This window comes from Apteryx mantelli, chromosome 10 (genome assembly GCF_036417845.1).
Source record: "Apteryx mantelli isolate bAptMan1 chromosome 10, bAptMan1.hap1, whole genome shotgun sequence".
Lineage (NCBI taxonomy): Eukaryota > Metazoa > Chordata > Aves > Apterygiformes > Apterygidae > Apteryx > Apteryx mantelli.
This window is the reverse complement of record NC_089987.1, coordinates 21,294,908-21,311,862: the sequence shown is the minus strand read 5'-3', so window position 1 is coordinate 21,311,862 and position 16,955 is coordinate 21,294,908. Positions and strand designations below refer to the sequence as shown.

Sequence of the window (16,955 nt, the reverse complement as noted above, 5' to 3'; positions counted from 1 at the left end):
GGATGGAGACACTACAACCTCTGAGTAACTCATTCTAGTGTCGCATTACCCACCTGGTAAAAAAAGGTTTTTCTACCATCCAGCTTGAATCTCCCAAGTTGAAATATCTGGCCATGCCCCTTGTTGTTATCACCTGCCACTATCAAAAAGAATTTGACTCCATCATCTTTGTAACTGATCTTCAAGTAGTTGTTGGCTGCTAGTAGATCACCCTGCAGCCTCCTCTTCACCTGACTGAACACGACTAGCACCCTCAGCCTCTCCTTGTAAGCAGTGTGCTCTGCAGCCCCTGACAATCTAGGTAGCCATCTACTGCACCCTCTCCAGTTTCACAACATCTTCTTCGAACTGAGCGACCTAAAACAGTATTCCAGAGGCAGCTTCACCAGCTTTGAGTACAGAAGCAGAATGACTTCCCTCACGTTGCTGACCTCACTTCTCCTAACGCAGCCCAGTATGCGGTTTGCCCGGTTGCGATGAGAACACGCTGTGGGTTTGTGTTCAACTTCACTTCCACCCTAACCCCAGGTCCTTTTCAGCAGGGCTACTTGTGAGTCAACTGAGTCTCATTTCTCTGCAACCTGTTACCCCTAGGCTTACCTACCCTCTAATCAGAAAGGGAGCAGTTTTCAACCTGTTTTAAGATCAACTTGACTTACAAAGTTTAAGGGGATTTTGTACCTGCGCTGCTGGTTTCATCTACCGCAGAGACAAGCATCAGCTGCGAAGTCTGCATACAGCTCTATACACTGTCCACGTTTGGACTGGATCCAGTAAGGTGTTTTTCACCGCTGTATTGCTTTCTTTCCTTCCTGGCATTTCCCATCATGAAAAAGTAACAAGCCAACCTCTTTTTCTGTAACCTTTTCCATTTGTTATGGGCAACTGCCAAATCAGCCTGTGAAAAGACGTCTGCAGGCATTAAAGAGTTACAGTTTTTCTATCCTACCAGGAAATTTTAGAGGTTTGCAAGCAGCCAATAGACAGAGAGACAAACAGCGCAGCTGACTCAGGGGCAGGAAAGCCGGGCTGGGTGCGCTGGCAGCGCAAAGCAGGCGCACAGCCTGCAGCTGCAGCAGTGTCGCTAGGTTGCTCCACAGTTTCTACGCCCGTGTTCTGGAGGTAAGTTGTATTTTGTTTCCAATTTTCTTTACTTGGATGTTCAAACATTACTGTAACGCAGAAAAGTTTCTCTCATACTAAGCAAAATATCTTCGCTATGATTTACTTTTAAAGTTACCTTTAAAATCAGAAACTTGGAATAAATTGCTTCACAGCAATCTCGCACCCTCCCTGACGGGGAGAAGATGACAAAGGTGTCTGAGACTTTTGGTGTCTCATTAAAAATGACACAAAAACCTTCACTGCAAAAAGTAAGCTAAGAAATATTGGTTTTGTGGTTTGATACTGGATTTTTGAAAAAGTCTAGAAGGAAAAGCATTCAGATGAGCAGAACTATTGAAAAAATGGCTTTGGTACCAAACTTTCAGTCTGGGAGTTAGAGAGATTTTGTTATCTGTAACTGCATTAAATAGTCTCATATTCCATGATTATTCCCTCCAACTATTTCAGCAATATGGGTGGCACCCTGGATAAGTAAAAGATCTCTGAGTTTAGGGTCAAACTCCCTTTTGGGGATAATCAGCAAATCACTCTAAGTCCAGGTGTGGAAATAGATACACAAACCCTGATATAGGGAAAATATTGCTTGACATGTGATGGTTTGTAACTCATGAAGATCAAAGTGGTTTTCATTCTGTTTTTACAAAAATTTCTAGTCAAGTTAGGTTTTGCAAATCCAAAATAGGAGCTGAAAGCTAGGTTTTTATTTTAATCTAAACCACCAGTTAGCAAGGGCTTCAGAAATTATTACAGCTTTACCTGATTCCATCTGAAACATAAATAGACATATTAAGGAATGGTTTAGATCCTGTATTCATTATTAGATCTTCTTTGTCCTGTATTTGGAGGTCCAAGTAAATTTTGTTGGTTATTTAAATGCTATTTATATTAGTATATAGATAAAATGTGAGATAATTTTGCTTCTGCCAACCTTTTGACTGCCTGCATTAAATTTAGGATTTTTAAATATGCATGGTTTGTCTTTATCATCTTTAAAGAATAAATGGCTCATTTGGAAATTTATCTTTATTCAAAGGAGCCTGTTGTAATTTTGTCAAACTATTAACCTGTCTGCCAGCCTCATGCCATATTTCATTTATTCTTTATTAACTAATGCTAACTGATCCACTTATGGCAGCTGTTGCTTTCAAATTACAGTAACATAATAAAAAGTTTTACTGTCCTTTCCTATCAAAAATCAGATACTGTTGCAGCTTTTAGGGCAAATCAGCTACAGTATTTTTATTATTTGCATTCTGATTCTAGTTAGATGCAAAGTTGAGCTTAGTACCCCACTGTGACCGTGAAAATGTCTACATGGCACAGCAGAGATGCTGAGATTAACTGCAAATATATCGGCCAGGAACTAGAAGCAGTTCAGCTGTAACAGCATAGGCTAATTTATCTTCAGGTTTATGTTTCCATTTTACACATAGAGAACTGTCATTAAGTGATCTGCTCAAAGTCAGAAGACTTTCAGGCCTTCTGCATCCCAGAACCTCTTTTTGTTGAGTCCTTCTTAGAGAAGGGTACCGTTCTCTCTCAACAGACCTTACTAATTACTTCAATTTTTTCGCCCTGTTACTTCAGTTCCCTCATGGATTTTTTTTTTCTAGCACACATCTACTGGATCCTGCAGGGAGTATTCCAGTTTGAGTACTTCTGATGCACTGACTACCTATCTTGCAGTATTCCTTATGAATGGCTTCACCCCATCTGTTTTCTTTGCTTGCTCTCGTTTTATTTGTTCACCATTAACCTTCGGTTATCTGTATCTAAAGTTTCTTTGAGGAGTCATTAAAAATGTATTACTCCTGCAGTAGCACAGGTGATGCCTTGCAGAGGTTGGTTATCTCTCATCCATGTGTACTGTTGGGTAATTTGTCTATGTCAAACATATTCAGATAGCCCCAGAGAGTACTATAAATATACACTATAGGCCAAATTAGTGGCTGCTGTACAGACACAGTTCTATTTAACAGAGTTCTGCCAGTTTACAGCAGCAGGAAATGTGATCCATTACCCTGCTTTTGTGTTGACATGTGATATCATACTAAACAAGGTATGAAGGAGCAATGCAGAACATGGACTGGCGCTGGTTATTGAAAAATTGCATTGTATCCATGAGAAGTGGGGGAAACTATTTCTGTCTAGCAGGTAACTGTAAGCTATTTGCTATTGTCAACATATTTCAGTATCATTTCAAAATCACATTTTACATTACAAACAATGGTTCTACATTTCAAAGTGATCAGATGGAAATAATATGGAGCAACTAATTAGCCTTGCAGCCTCAGATGGTAAGTTATGGTTCAGGCACTCTTCTGCAATTAGTATACTTTCCCTGTCTTTATAAGAAAAGTCTGACCCAGAGAACAGTAAAAGGAAACCTATTGGATTAGGGTGAAGAGTATTTGGGAAGTATGGGTTGGTGCAGTGCTTTGGTAGTAGTGAGAAAAAGTAGGCCTAAAAACTTCTTCTTTCCTCTTCTGCAGTTTTTTTTTCCCCCAAGCCTGCAATCAGGAAATGGCCAAATCATTGCCTGTAATAGCCCAGGAAGATTTGGACAGCTTTACCCTGACCAGGACAGGCTCGAGCTTTGCACTCAAAGCCTTTCATGTGCCTTGGAACATTCACATCTCGGTGAAGCTGCTGACCGGTCAGAATACTACAGAGAGGTAAGTGTCTTTTCTGGCCCACCACCGGGACAGATCGGCAGCGAAACACCCCAGTGACGGCCCCAGAATGAATTGTGGCATGCCCAGGATCACCTGATTCCTCACCATCTCCCCATTCCTAGGGATCGCAACTAGCCATGAGGCAACGTGGAGGCAGTTATACTGAGAAACGAGCTCAATGAATTTTTACAAATGTTATAAAAGTAGGGCTTAATCCTAAAGTCATTAATTATTTTTGCTATAGTAACACAGACTCGGATCAGTCCTCAGCATGCCATGGTACAACATATTCCTGGAGAACCCTGAAGAGATCTCAGCTGATTTTCATACAAAGCAGCTAGTACAGACAAGGAGTACAGAATGGCAGGAGGGAGGGATAATGATACAGAGCAGTGAGGTGCGTCTGATGTGCTAATTATAAAAACAAACTAGCAGCAACCGATGGACGTCAGTCTAGCGCCTACAAAATTCCAATGCGCTGACAAACAAAGGCACAGAAAGTTTCTGAGAATAACCCTGTACTATTTCTGATGGTGCAAGACCAAAGCATTTTAGGAAATGCCTTGACCCGACTCTCTTTATCAAAAAAAGTGTGTCTAATGTACATCTAAGGACTGTTACAGCTCATTTGTTAACTGAGAATGTTGACATTCAGGTGGTTTTTGTTAGAAAAAAATTGAAAAGTGTCCTAGTGGAACACATAGTATTTAATTTATTCCATTATAAAGACAGGGGAAGAAAAAACAGTATATCAGATAAAACTTTAACTGCTCCTGACTTCTGGCAGCATTTGCTTTTTGAATTATCACCTTCAATTAAAAATTAGGGGAGGGGGTTGTTTTGCTTGTTTTTAAAACAATAGAAGTCCAGTAATTTTGTAATCTGTACCAAAGTTAATTGTTTGGTAGTTTGTTTAAAGAAAAAAGTAATTGTTCCCTCCATCCTCTCTCCTCATTTTCTTAAAAAAAAAAAGTTAAATCAAGTTACGGAGAAATCAACTTTTTATTTTCTCTTTTGAATTTAACAGGCTATTCTGATTTGGCATCTTTTCACTCAAACTGGCTCCCTAAGACTAAAGCTGGTATTCTGCTTTTTTCTCTCCTTTTACCATTCTGATCTCCAGTTTGCACTAGACAGCGTATACGAATAGTGGGACAATAAGCTGCATTCTGCTCCACCTGCAGACCTTTTAGCTGTGTGCCGATGGTAAATACTGTAGATTTGTGGAAATAAGAATAAAAACAGGTGGAGCTGTAAATCAGTTCCAGTGATTAGTTTATAGACTTGTGAATCAACACAGCAAATATGAAAAACTGAAACTGAAGTCCCAGTGCAAAGATTGGTTAGAATAAAGAAAATAACCTCTAAATCTGTTGATATCAATTGAATTTTGAGTGAATTCCAATTTATTTTCAGAAATACTGCAGAGATAATCAGATCTTTAAAATCAGATACACAGTAAAGAAAGTTGAAATTATAGCAAGAGTTCTGTTATTTTCCTTGAAAATGCACAACTGAATTTGCAGTTCAGTGTTTGCTGTGCACAAAGAAGTAACTGAAACCCTTAAACAAAATTTTACTTTTCTGATAATGATGATCAAAGCAAGGCTTCATTATTTTTTGTAAATACTTTTCACTTGAATTCAGGACTACAATACAACTGTCGACAAACTGAAATCAAATTTGACAAAGTTACTAGAGTGACACTGTTTACATTAAATCTGAATTTGGCTTCATTGTTTTATATCATGCTTTGACATGGTCTTATCAGATAAGCAGGGAAGATCATAACTTCCTTGTAAAAGGGGGTATCACTAACAGCAAAAGGATAAAATACAAGTTCTTGGGGACAGTAAGGAAAAAGCTTGTTTTTTTTTCTTTTTTTTATCTAGCATTTCCTATAATACAGCTTTCTCCTGCCTTTGCATTTCAAATCCTGCTTTAAACTGTGCTCATACATATTAATGCACCTAGGATTCTTCCATATTACATTAGAAAACTACACTGAAAAGGTATTGATCAATTTTCTTAGAATTGCTTGGTAGACAATATAAAATTGGTATTATTGAACACAAACTAAGAGAATGCTACTAACCATACCGTTATCTTTCATTCCCATATCTCACTCTATCCCAGCTCTTGCTGAAACTCCTTTCAGTCCAAACTGCCTCTAACCCTCGCTATTTGTTACAGGGAGTGGAAGCTGCTGCTTCAGGATATAGCAGACATCCGACACTACCAGTCTGAACGGCTCCTACCTTCTCTGGGGATTTACCAGTACCATGGACTTGTGGGGACAGTGACTGAATGGATGAACAACGGATCCCTCCACTCCCTCATCCATGAGGTACACAAAAGAAGTTATCTTTTATGTGACAAAATGATTTACAAGCGAAGCCAACAGAGAACAATCAGCACATAAATTACGGACAGTAACGGACAGTAGTCACAGTCGATCTACTATTTAACTTCTGTATTGTACTTTTGCTTACTGGCAATTAAATGTGAATAGTAGCATTTCCACACTACCAACACCCGTACTTTGTGTTCCTTAGCATCAGCTGTACCCAGAGCTTCCATTTCCCTTACTCATAAGGATCCTATCGGATGTGGCTGAAGGACTGCGTTACCTTCACAGCCTCGAGCCTGCCTTCTGCCACGGCAGCCTTAAACCTTCCAATGTCCTTTTGGATGCACAGTACAGAGCCAAGGTGGGAACTTTTCCTTTTTGCCTATAGCGTGTTTATGTAAAACCTAGTGATTGTCCTGTCACTGCATATATTTATTCTAACAATCAACATTTAATACATTTAATACATAACATTTAAGACTGAGGTATTATTATTAAAATTTACTTTTTCTCCCATCTCTGTAGATATCAGATTATGGTCTAACCTACTGGAGGAAAGAGCAACGGAGGTCAGACCTGCAGAACTGCAACCACAGAAACTGCCAGGATTTAGTGTACCTCTCTCCTGAAACACTTGAAGGAGCTTTTCCTTCACAGGAAGGTGATATTTACAGGTGAATGGGATTTCTAACAGCAGGTCATACCTAGTCCTTACTATATTCTATAATGTTGCTAAAATACTTGTTTTCAAAGCCACTACAATAAAAATACCAAATCTACATAATGCATTTGGATAGTATTCCACACAAGGCCTATTATAGCAGTGAATTAAATTTGAAATTCCTCATATTTGAGCAATATACTAAGGTTAAGAACTGTTCTTAGAGTTCTTTCATATAAATATTTATATATGGACCTAAATGTTGAAAAAAGTATAACATAGTGCCAAAACAGCTGGTACAACTTTTTCATATACATTTAGGAACCTAGTAACTACAATTTACATCATTTCTAAGTGTGAATTATTGTTGGATTTCATTTCAGGAAGAATTGTTCAAGCGTAGATGAGGCCACCTAAAAATAAGACCTGTATCTCAACAGCGTCCCATTAATGTCTCAGGGAATCTCTCCTGGGATAGTTTACTGAGCCACTCAAGCATTAATAATTTTTAACTTAATATTCCTCCTTCATATAAATCACTTATCTACTCTGTCACCACATGCACCTTTTGGACATGTAACATACTTCATAATTGCCTCAATAAATGAGACAACATCCAAACCTGCAACTATTGGCTGTATGGACATACATCTTCACAACAGGCATACACAGCCTGTCGACTAACATTATAAATAACTTCTAAGCATAACTGCTCTTCTACTCTCAGAGCTTTTATCTTTTCTGGAGACAACAAATTCAACCCCTGTTTCATTGCCAGAGAGGAAGGCACTAAGATGAAACATATAATGCCTACACTTCAGGATACCTATAAATGATGTGACTAACCTGATGCTGCTCATAAACACAAGATTTTGGCACAGGGAAGAGTGGAGACTTACTTTCAGGTGGCATAACTCATTTTCCAGTGTGTCATTCCCTGTTTAATTTTAGATCCTCAGATGTGACTCAGTGCATGAGATAGGTGTATGTCTAGACAGTGGTGCAACAGGGAAAACAAGTGTGTGTCATACGTCAAATGTTACTTAACTACATGTAAGTTACATGTATGTCAATATTACATTAATATTCTCCTAGAGGGTATTTAAGTAAAAGCATTTGCAGGCTGTATGTGGAAATAAGGCGGAAGAGGGAGGTTTTTTAAACCTAGTAAGGCAGCACTACAGCAAGATGTAAAAGTATGCAGATAAATTTATCCTACAACCACTTCTTCCCATACAGGTAACTTTGCTTTTTGTGTGTGGATTTGTTTTTAATCAAACGCTAATTTTAAGGAACTATACCATCTGAGTTATGGGTAATACACATAGATCTATAGTGTCACTAGAATGCTTTCTGGAAATTAGGAAAGGAAAAAAATATTTGGAGCGCAATCAAAATTTGCTGAAACAAACAGAGACACAGTGAGTCAGGATCAAGTTCTTTATAGGTTAACTGACTGATGCCCTGGCCACTATCTGCTGTAATGTCCAGCTCGTTTAGTTGCTATTTAAATTACTTGAAAACAACAAAAATGAAGGAGAAAGGAGAAGAAAATGTTTTGAAATTCACAAGAGCAAATTTAGATTTTTACCTGAAATGCAATTCTAATTGAATCTTATTATTTTGTAAAAACAGCTCAGTTGGTAACTGCAACTTAATAATGCAGGAAAAAGAGTCTCATGGACTTAGGAAAGACTTGGATAGAATTTGTCTTGAAAAAGCCCTTTCTTTCAAACCAGTATACTCATTTGTGAGAAATAATGAGAACACAGACTTCCCAACTAACAACCATTCTTTCACTGTTCTTTCTTTCTAGTTTTGGAATACTGTGTTGGGAGAGCCTTAGCAGACAGAAACCTTTTGAAGGTATTTATCTCTGTGGTTCATGTCTGATCTTATGTCTCCTCTTAATTTTTTCCACCAACTCCCTTATCTAAGGGAAATTGATACAAATAGCACAGTTGTTTCAGATGTCCCTTTGCCTTATATCACTGCCACAGTGCATAGCTCCACTTTATGGGATCCAGAAGTCAACAAATCCTTACTGTTTCCAAAGAAGCTGATTTTTCTTCAGGGGAAAGGTGTAGCTTCTTGCCTCACTTTTATTTTCTATCTCTGTTTGCTGAAGCACTCTTGTTACTCTGAGAGTTGAGTTTTAGCCTACCTTTAGTGAGAAACAATACCCTTTCGTCTTTGTGACAGTTATCATTTTAAATCAGGCAACAGGTTAGTGGCAAGTAGCTTACCAGATGAGCAGAACTGAGTCTTCCTGCTCGTTTTTAAAGTCACTCTGAATTTCAGATCCCAATCAAGAAATGCTGGTTTGCACTAAATGCTCTTCAGGAAGCCTTGAAACTTGCTTTCTTCATCCTGGTAGATGAAAGCAAGCAGTTTTAAAGAACTTGGTTTGCAGAGCATTGTGTAATAACTGTCTTGGTCTAAGAATGACCCCCATTTTATGGAAGTGGAGACCAAAGAAAAGGTTCTTTGGTACAGGCTTCTTTTCTGGCAAAACTGATTTAAAGGGCTCCTATATTTTGCAGGCTGAGAAGGACATATTAAAAATACTGCATAGAATATTATGTTAATATTCATACAGCTTTCACTTACGGCTGCCATCTTGTGGCTGTCCAAAGTAAGTAGTTTACTTTTAGTATAATAGGATTTATATCCTTATAATGCAGGTGTATGGCCTTATATAAAACTGTGTGCTTAAGAACATATCCATAATAATGGCATGTATATCTAAGGTATTTGTGCATGTAGTTTACAAAGCATGTAGACATATCCATTTGTGACTTATTTGGATGGAATTCTTTATCGAGAAATGGCCTGTTGCAATGTAGCTATGATTATTGTTAAAGGTTAGCAGATCTATTTACAACAGTGTTAACAAGGTCTCTATTTTTGCTTTAAAAAGCAGACTATGTTTTCAAATACACAAAATAACTTAGGCTGAATACATTTTAAAAGAATTCTGAGGTCTTTAATATTTTTGCAGTGACATTTTTCTATAAATTGCAGGCCAAAAAACCCTGCTGGAAGTTTTGATGAAAATCTGTAGTGGTTTGCGTCCTGGGATTTCAGCAAAGTTTATACCAAGCAGTTTTCCACAGAGGAATAGGCTGTTGCACCTCATTGTTCTGTGCTGGCATCAAGAACCAGATTACAGGCCACATATCACAGGTAACTTTCCAGATTTGCTATCTTTGCAGGATTTGCAATGGAGATAAATCCTTTTTGAGAGTTTGCTCTAGCACACTAAACAACTGAAGTGGAAGGCAAAGCAGTCTCTAGGTCATCATCAGAGTACTGTATTGCTTTTTTTTAACTAAAGTTTCCTCCCAGAGGTGGCTTACTTATCTCCAAGCTTTTTAGTATAATGTAAAAAATTGAATACAAATAAAGGAAGGGATATTGTCAACTATATGTACTATTTTAACAAAGATCAACCTGTCTTCAGAATTTCTTGTTCCCCATGTGTAACCAGCTCCCTTCGAAGTGTGCTATCATTGTTTACGGTCATGGATCTCTGTTAATTTATGCTTATCCTCTGTCCCTAGAAATATAGCCAAGAAATGTTAAAATCCTGGTATTTGAGGACTGTTGATCAGATTTTCAAAGCTGTACATTCAAGAGCTAGGGACGCAATTTGCATAGAGTTTTATTGTGGTAACTTTATACAATCATGTTCAAACCTTTTGCAGGTAAGTAAGTGCACTACATCTGTACAAACACTTAAGAAAATGTGCTTTTAATGTCACTGTAACTGTTCTTTAATATCAGTTCAAAAAGCAATCCAAGAGGAAGTATCAGGGAGAAGTTGCATTAAACTGATTTCATCTACTAGTAGCTACTCAATGTAATAGCAAAGTTAATATTCAACAGACTTGAAAAGTTAGGTGCCGTACATGCAACTAACTATGATGCAGAGATACACACATGCTTTCAAATGTAACCTGTGGTATTTAAAATGCTTTATTCCTTCCACAGAATGCGCAGACCTTCTAAAGGGAATTTTGACTAGTACAAATAAGGAGGCAATTTCCACTGCAATCTACAATCTGATGGATGCAAAGGTTAGTGCAAAACTAAATTTGTTCCCATACAAGGACATTGCCTGACTTGTAACAATCTTTGTGATTCATAAACAGAAAAGGTTTGGTCTTCATTGCTTTTTTGGACATGTCAGAAAGATGGAGAGTACCTTCGAGCTTTTCAGGTTCATTCAGGAATTGCAGAAGATAGATACTGGGAGGTTAAGCATAAGGCTAATTCTCTAGCCTGTCCTCTGGAAACACCTTGCCAATTGCTACCTGAGATTATAAGAATGTGATCACTTCTTCCTAGCCAGCAGGTGTAGTAAGATTGGTAAATCCAGGCGAGTAAGAACAAGTCTCAAGCAGATCAGATTAGGTCTAGAACCAAGGCTAATTTGAGTTCTAAGGAATGGTTAGAGGATATTTATTCCAGAACCTGGACGGTGTTAGCACCTGCTGCAGCAATGCCAGTATCAGCACTCTTTTGCAAGTTTCACTGCTTCTAAATTGACCTGGTTTGATTTTTATGAAGCACAAAACAACTACTGTTTGCCCTAGAGTCTAAGAGGGTGCTCTGATACTGAAGGAATGGATGGGGAACAGACAACACTGAGGGACACAGCAAACACCATATATGTCTACATTGCCATGGGAAATCCGACTGCTACAAATATAGCTCTATGCTATCTAGCTAGCTTAGACAGGCATAGTGGGGAAGCTACAGCGACACATGCTTCAGTCACTAAATAAGAATTCTGACTTCATCTGCGCTTACACAACCCATTCTTAAGCCCACGTTGCCACGGTTTCATTACTGTGCTTATGTGAGCTGCTTACATTAATGCGCACAGGATTATTTCTACGTATCGTGATCACATGCAAGGATTATAAAGCAGACTTGATCATTGTTTCAATAGGTGACATAGCTACAGTCTAAGTCACTTAATTACCACTGAAATTTACGGAGTATTTAGCAGTACATCCCTAAACAATCTAACGCTTTAGACTCCTTTGAGCAAGGTGTTATTTTTCCATTGACTAAATTAGCAAAGAGCACTATTTACTGTTCAAACTACTGATAATATGTACGAAACCACCGTGAAAAAGCTACTGGAGATACTTAAAAAGAGGGAAATGGATTGATTCAGAAGTGTTGAAATGCAAAAATAAGTTGAACAAATCTGCAGCAGACGTACAAACTGGAAAAAAAAATTACAAGTATCGACACATCCTTATTGCAAACAGCTTGGCATACTAAATACAGGATGACTTTGCTGTTTGGATACTTAAAGGAAAACATGTTACAGCTAGCCCAGTGCTAACAAACATATCTTAGTAAAAGTGTTATTCTTATCTTTCCTTGTATGATTCAAAACTAGCTTTTAAATTAATTTGGAAACAGCAGTAATGGTAACAGGGTAGAGTTGTCAGATTCTACACCCTGTTACATCTGTTAAAATGCAAAGTTGTTCCATGCAGCACATTATTGTTACACACCAGCACACCTAAGAGTAGAATATGACCCAGTGTCAATATAAATTCTTGCTCGTGACAGCTGTAAATTGAACAAAGATAATATATATGCTTTGCTGCAGTTACTGTGTTATTTTTTCCAGGAGACAGCACTTAATGCATGCAAAGGTTCAGAAACATACACAGTGCAGACAGGCATATGCAATTCAGAGGTGAGTAAATGGCATGCGTTTGAGAGTTTTGTTTATAAGAATATTTTGTAAGCTGTATGTCTCTCCTGCCAGGTAGGACAATGCATAATACAAACACTCTGGAGCAAAATGTCTTGAGCTTTTTGTCCCTAACCAGGGTAGCTGTCCAGTTAATCAGAGAAGCCCTCTGCTTTACTTTCTTTCAAGCAGAGACCTTGGTGTTGCTCTTAGGAAAACAACCTCCTCCACTTAGAGTCACTCTGAACCTCTTCTGGAAGATGTCCTATCAAAATGGCAAGAAATGGCCTTTCCTCTGGCCTTTTCAAAATGCCAGCTGGGGGGAAAAAAAAAGCCCAAGGCTGAATTCTAGCATTTGTAACCAATTTTCTTACAGAGCAAGGCCAACTGCTTTGTGATCTCTCTAAAATACAGTTAACTCCCACTTTCAGATTGATTTTGGCACTTATGGCAGATCTGCCAATACAGAAAAATTCAGGGGTAGGACTGAAGCTCTTGTGCATGGATCAGAGCTAGCTTTAAACTAAACAGCTCATGTTCTAGTGACACCATGACTGTTGGCAGCACGGGCTGCAGAAGCCATCAAGGACAGCAACAAAATCTAGGAGAGTTAGCTTGTGCATCTGTGCTGCCACAGTAATGCACAGTAAGTAGTTGAAGTTGAATTAAGTAAGTCCTATAGGCTCAGCATTTCCTTGCCCCCTCCACCCCACCACAACAGAGACAGCCTTAGATTCCAGAAGAAAACTGCTTAGAAAAGGACATCTCTGAACAGAAGTTTCCAGGAAGATAATTCTTCTCTATTTTGATCTTTTTCAGATCATCTGTCCACAAAAAAACAACCAAGTCATCAACAAGAAAATTCCTCTTGTAGTGCCAAACTTGTCAGCTATTCTACTTGATAGCAGTGCAAATAACTCAGGAAGAGAAAATACTCTTGAGACAGCTTTGGCAAATACTATCTCACGGAACACAACAACAAAGCAAGGTCGCTACCTTGAAACATATTCAGCTCCAACTACTCTGCAAAAAGGGAAAATATTCCTAGTTGTTCCACATTCACATGTATTTTCCAAGTAATTCCAGTGTTCCAATTGTCCATTCTCAGAGTACAGCTGTGCCCTCTGCCAGTGTCCTCCAAAGCACAAGGATGCTTTTTCGCTGCAGAAAACCAAAGGCACCCTGAAATCTTTTGATTATTATATAGACCAAAAAGCCTCTTTCCAAGAATTTTTTTATAGAACCCTGACTGTAATGTACAGTTGCCTTTCCCTCACACATCAAATACTGCCTGTCACTTTCTACAGGAACAAGTCCTTTCTTGTGGGGACTGTTGCAGTTTCTATTGCCTTGTGCCACCATGAATAACTATGCCTTTTTTGTAATCTGCCAATAAGAAAAGGAGTTATATTTTAAAAATACCATGTCTCCAGGAACATATTAACAATTCCTGGTGGCCACCATTCCCATATCAATAACTTCCTTTGCCTTTCCCCTGTGGATTTATCCTGTCAGTGTTTAAATCTGTGTCAAGAAGTAATACTTCCTTAAATGTTTCTTCTGTATTCCTCAGGCCTTCAGACATAAAAGTTGAGCCATAGGAAATTAATTCACTTATCATAATGACATCTGCATTCCCAAGCACTTTAGTTCTGATCAACAGCTGTCAGACTTTTGGATAGAATAAAATTTTCTGTAACTTCAGAATCAAATTCCTGAAGGCAGTTTTACTGAGGTTTGAAAAACCAGATGTATGTAGTAATATATGTCAAATCTTCTTATGAATAATGACCAATTATCCAGTGCCCAGAGGACAGCTCATGATAAGTAACTTCTCTCAACTTAGTTTTCACTTTAGTTCCAGTCCTCTCCAGTGGCTAATATATATTAAGTCCTGTTGTTGTTCAATTCAATGTTCTAACCTTTCCCATCTCAAATTTTTCTAGATCATCCAGATTCTGACAGCAGAAAGTCAAACCTGGGGCCTTCCTTTTCCGCTCATCCTGTATCTGGTCCAACTACAGGCAGAGAAAGCAGTCTGTGCCAAAAGGAGCCACCACTGCCACTTCAGCGCAGCCCACAAAGCACGTATCTTGAGCAAGCACTGACAGGTGAGACTCCATCTCCAGTCTGAGGTGGCACTATTCTGCTTGGTCAGATTATAGTCAGTGATTAAGTGTTTAGAGTTTGTAGGACACATGACATGTTTTCTGAATTTTCTGGAGGTTACTTCATTTCTCTGTGTCGATGCACTTGCTAACAACTTATGGAAGAACACAGCACTTAGTTTATCATATTGTTTCTTTTTCACTCAAGGTCCTTGCTGCAAAGGAAACTGCTGTCAAATACTAATCTGCCGTCGAGAAGCCATACTGAGCTGCATGACAGAAGGACGCCTCAACCACATCCTCGATGTCCTTCGTTCACAGCAAACTTTGTCCCGAGTGGACTATGAAACAATCACCTCGTACCCCACAGTGACTGGCCGCGCTCGGGCACTGTTAGACACTTGCCTTTGCCTTGGAGAGAGGGCAGCGCAGGTTGTAGTAACTGTACTTTCAGTGAGCAAATGCAGTCCTTTGGCACAAAGCAGCCATTGTACAGACTGTCCTTCTAAGATAAATAGGCTATTGCAGTGACTTGACTTTTTTGTGGCTTTTTACATGGATCGGAGCACTGGTAGTTTGGAAGGGCAATGATTCACATTCATTCCTCATAACCATTGACTGCAGCCCATGATTTTAGTCCTCTAATGGAAAAGGCTAGCTGGATTAAAAGGTCAAGTCACCCACTGCCTGAAGAACTTACCAAGACTGGTAAAACAAATTCTAACTTGGACCTCAGAGCTGGGAGGATTGTAATGTGTGCCAGAGCAAATATACTTCAAGTCAGATGACAACTTATTTCCTTGATTCTGAAAGAGCACAAAATGGATCATGAGTTTTTGGAGCTCACGTTATGGAAGAAAGGCTGTTACTAAATCCGTCCAACTAAAGGCACTTAACAGGGTGCTGGATGAGGAGGAAAAAATCCCTTCCATTCATTGAGCTCATAAGCAAGTCAACTGTTAGAGTGAAAGGCTTAAGACAGAATCAAGAAATCTCTCTTCAACAGGGCATCAAAAAGTCTGTGGAAATTTTACTTTATGCAGATAAATTATTTTATTTTCACTCACAAATGATCATACACTCTCAAAATAGGGCACTGATAGCAAACACATTTCAGGGGTGGGGCTTAAAATATTTGGTAAATTGAACAAAGTTAATACTTTATATTCATGCAGTTTTCTGAGTATGTCTGCAGTTCAAATGTGAAATTAAATCAGGAAGAAGAGATGCCAAGTGAACATTTTGAAATAGTGGTTTTGCTGAACTGTACAGGAAAGTAGTAAGATTATCTTAATTATAATGAAAAGGAGGTTATACAAGCTAACTGCTTTTGAAGGCACAGTGGGTTACTTCAAACTTCAAGGCACTGGATTAATGTGAGAACGTTTGTTATGCGAGCTACAAGTATTTCACATGTAAAACTACAATACTGGGTTTCCCTGCATCGCATTTGTTCTCTTTGCACTTTCAAACTGCTTATTTGATTTGGTAGTTTGAGAGGTTGTAGTCTTAAATATAATAATAATGTGTTCTCTAAGCACATTTAAGATATAAGGGATTCGTTATTTCATGTACTACAATGCTGCTGGAACCATAAACTTTAGCTGAATTTTTTTTTAATAAATTTATTAAGCTTTAAGACTGCCTTGAAGTGATATATTTTTACAATTTAAAGCAATGTCTATCAAAATGTGTTGAAAATAGTTTTGCCTATTAAAGGTGCTAAACGTCACTGTTGAATTTTTTCTACAGTTTAAATGGGAATTTTCAGCATTTCCTACCAAAGGATATCTTACGCATGAGGAATAAGAACTACTGTCACAGTGTTTAGAAGGTACATGATATTCAAACAGGGTAAAACAGAAAATCATTCATCTATGGGAATTATGTATAGACTATTAAGAGGGAAGCTAGCAATATTGTTAAAAATTATTGGCTTTCAGAAAAAATCCCATTTGAGTTGTTCTGCTGGACTTCTGTGAAAGATGTGCCAGCTGGCAAACTATGCTGATTTTGTCATAATTGCTTTGACATGGAAACAGTTTTGGTTTGGGGGTTTTTGGAGGAGTTTTTCTTTTGTTGTTTTCTTCTTGAAACAGTTTCCTATTTGAGAATATCATCTGATGCCAGACTTAAGGCCCAATCTCAATTGTTAATTGCAGAACTGGCATGAAACCAGTAGGAGCACAAGTTGTCTATTTTTCCAGACAGGTTTTGTTCTCTACATATTTGGCTTTCTAATTTAAGTATTCTTGATAGGATGTGACTTTACAGAGTTACTGATCTATTACCATCATGCTTACCCAGATTTTGG

At 38.4% G+C, this 16,955-nt stretch overlaps 1 protein-coding gene across 1 annotated transcript; it reads left to right on the top strand.

Annotated features, from left to right (window-relative positions):
- Positions 1–1,080: 1,080 nt before the first annotated feature.
- On the top strand, positions 1,081–16,448 carry LOC106483330 (receptor-interacting serine/threonine-protein kinase 2-like). The gene is made up of 12 exons (XM_013941243.2): positions 1,081–1,122; positions 3,618–3,800; positions 5,994–6,147; positions 6,356–6,511; positions 6,676–6,824; positions 8,628–8,677; positions 9,836–9,997; positions 10,805–10,890; positions 12,468–12,536; positions 13,353–13,521; positions 14,480–14,644; positions 14,850–16,448. Exons 2-12 carry the CDS (start codon positions 3,649–3,651, stop codon positions 15,170–15,172), a joined length of 1,635 nt encoding a protein of 544 aa, XP_013796697.1. The 5' UTR covers positions 1,081–1,122; positions 3,618–3,648; the 3' UTR covers positions 15,173–16,448.
- The last annotated feature ends 507 nt before the right edge of the window (positions 16,449–16,955 follow it).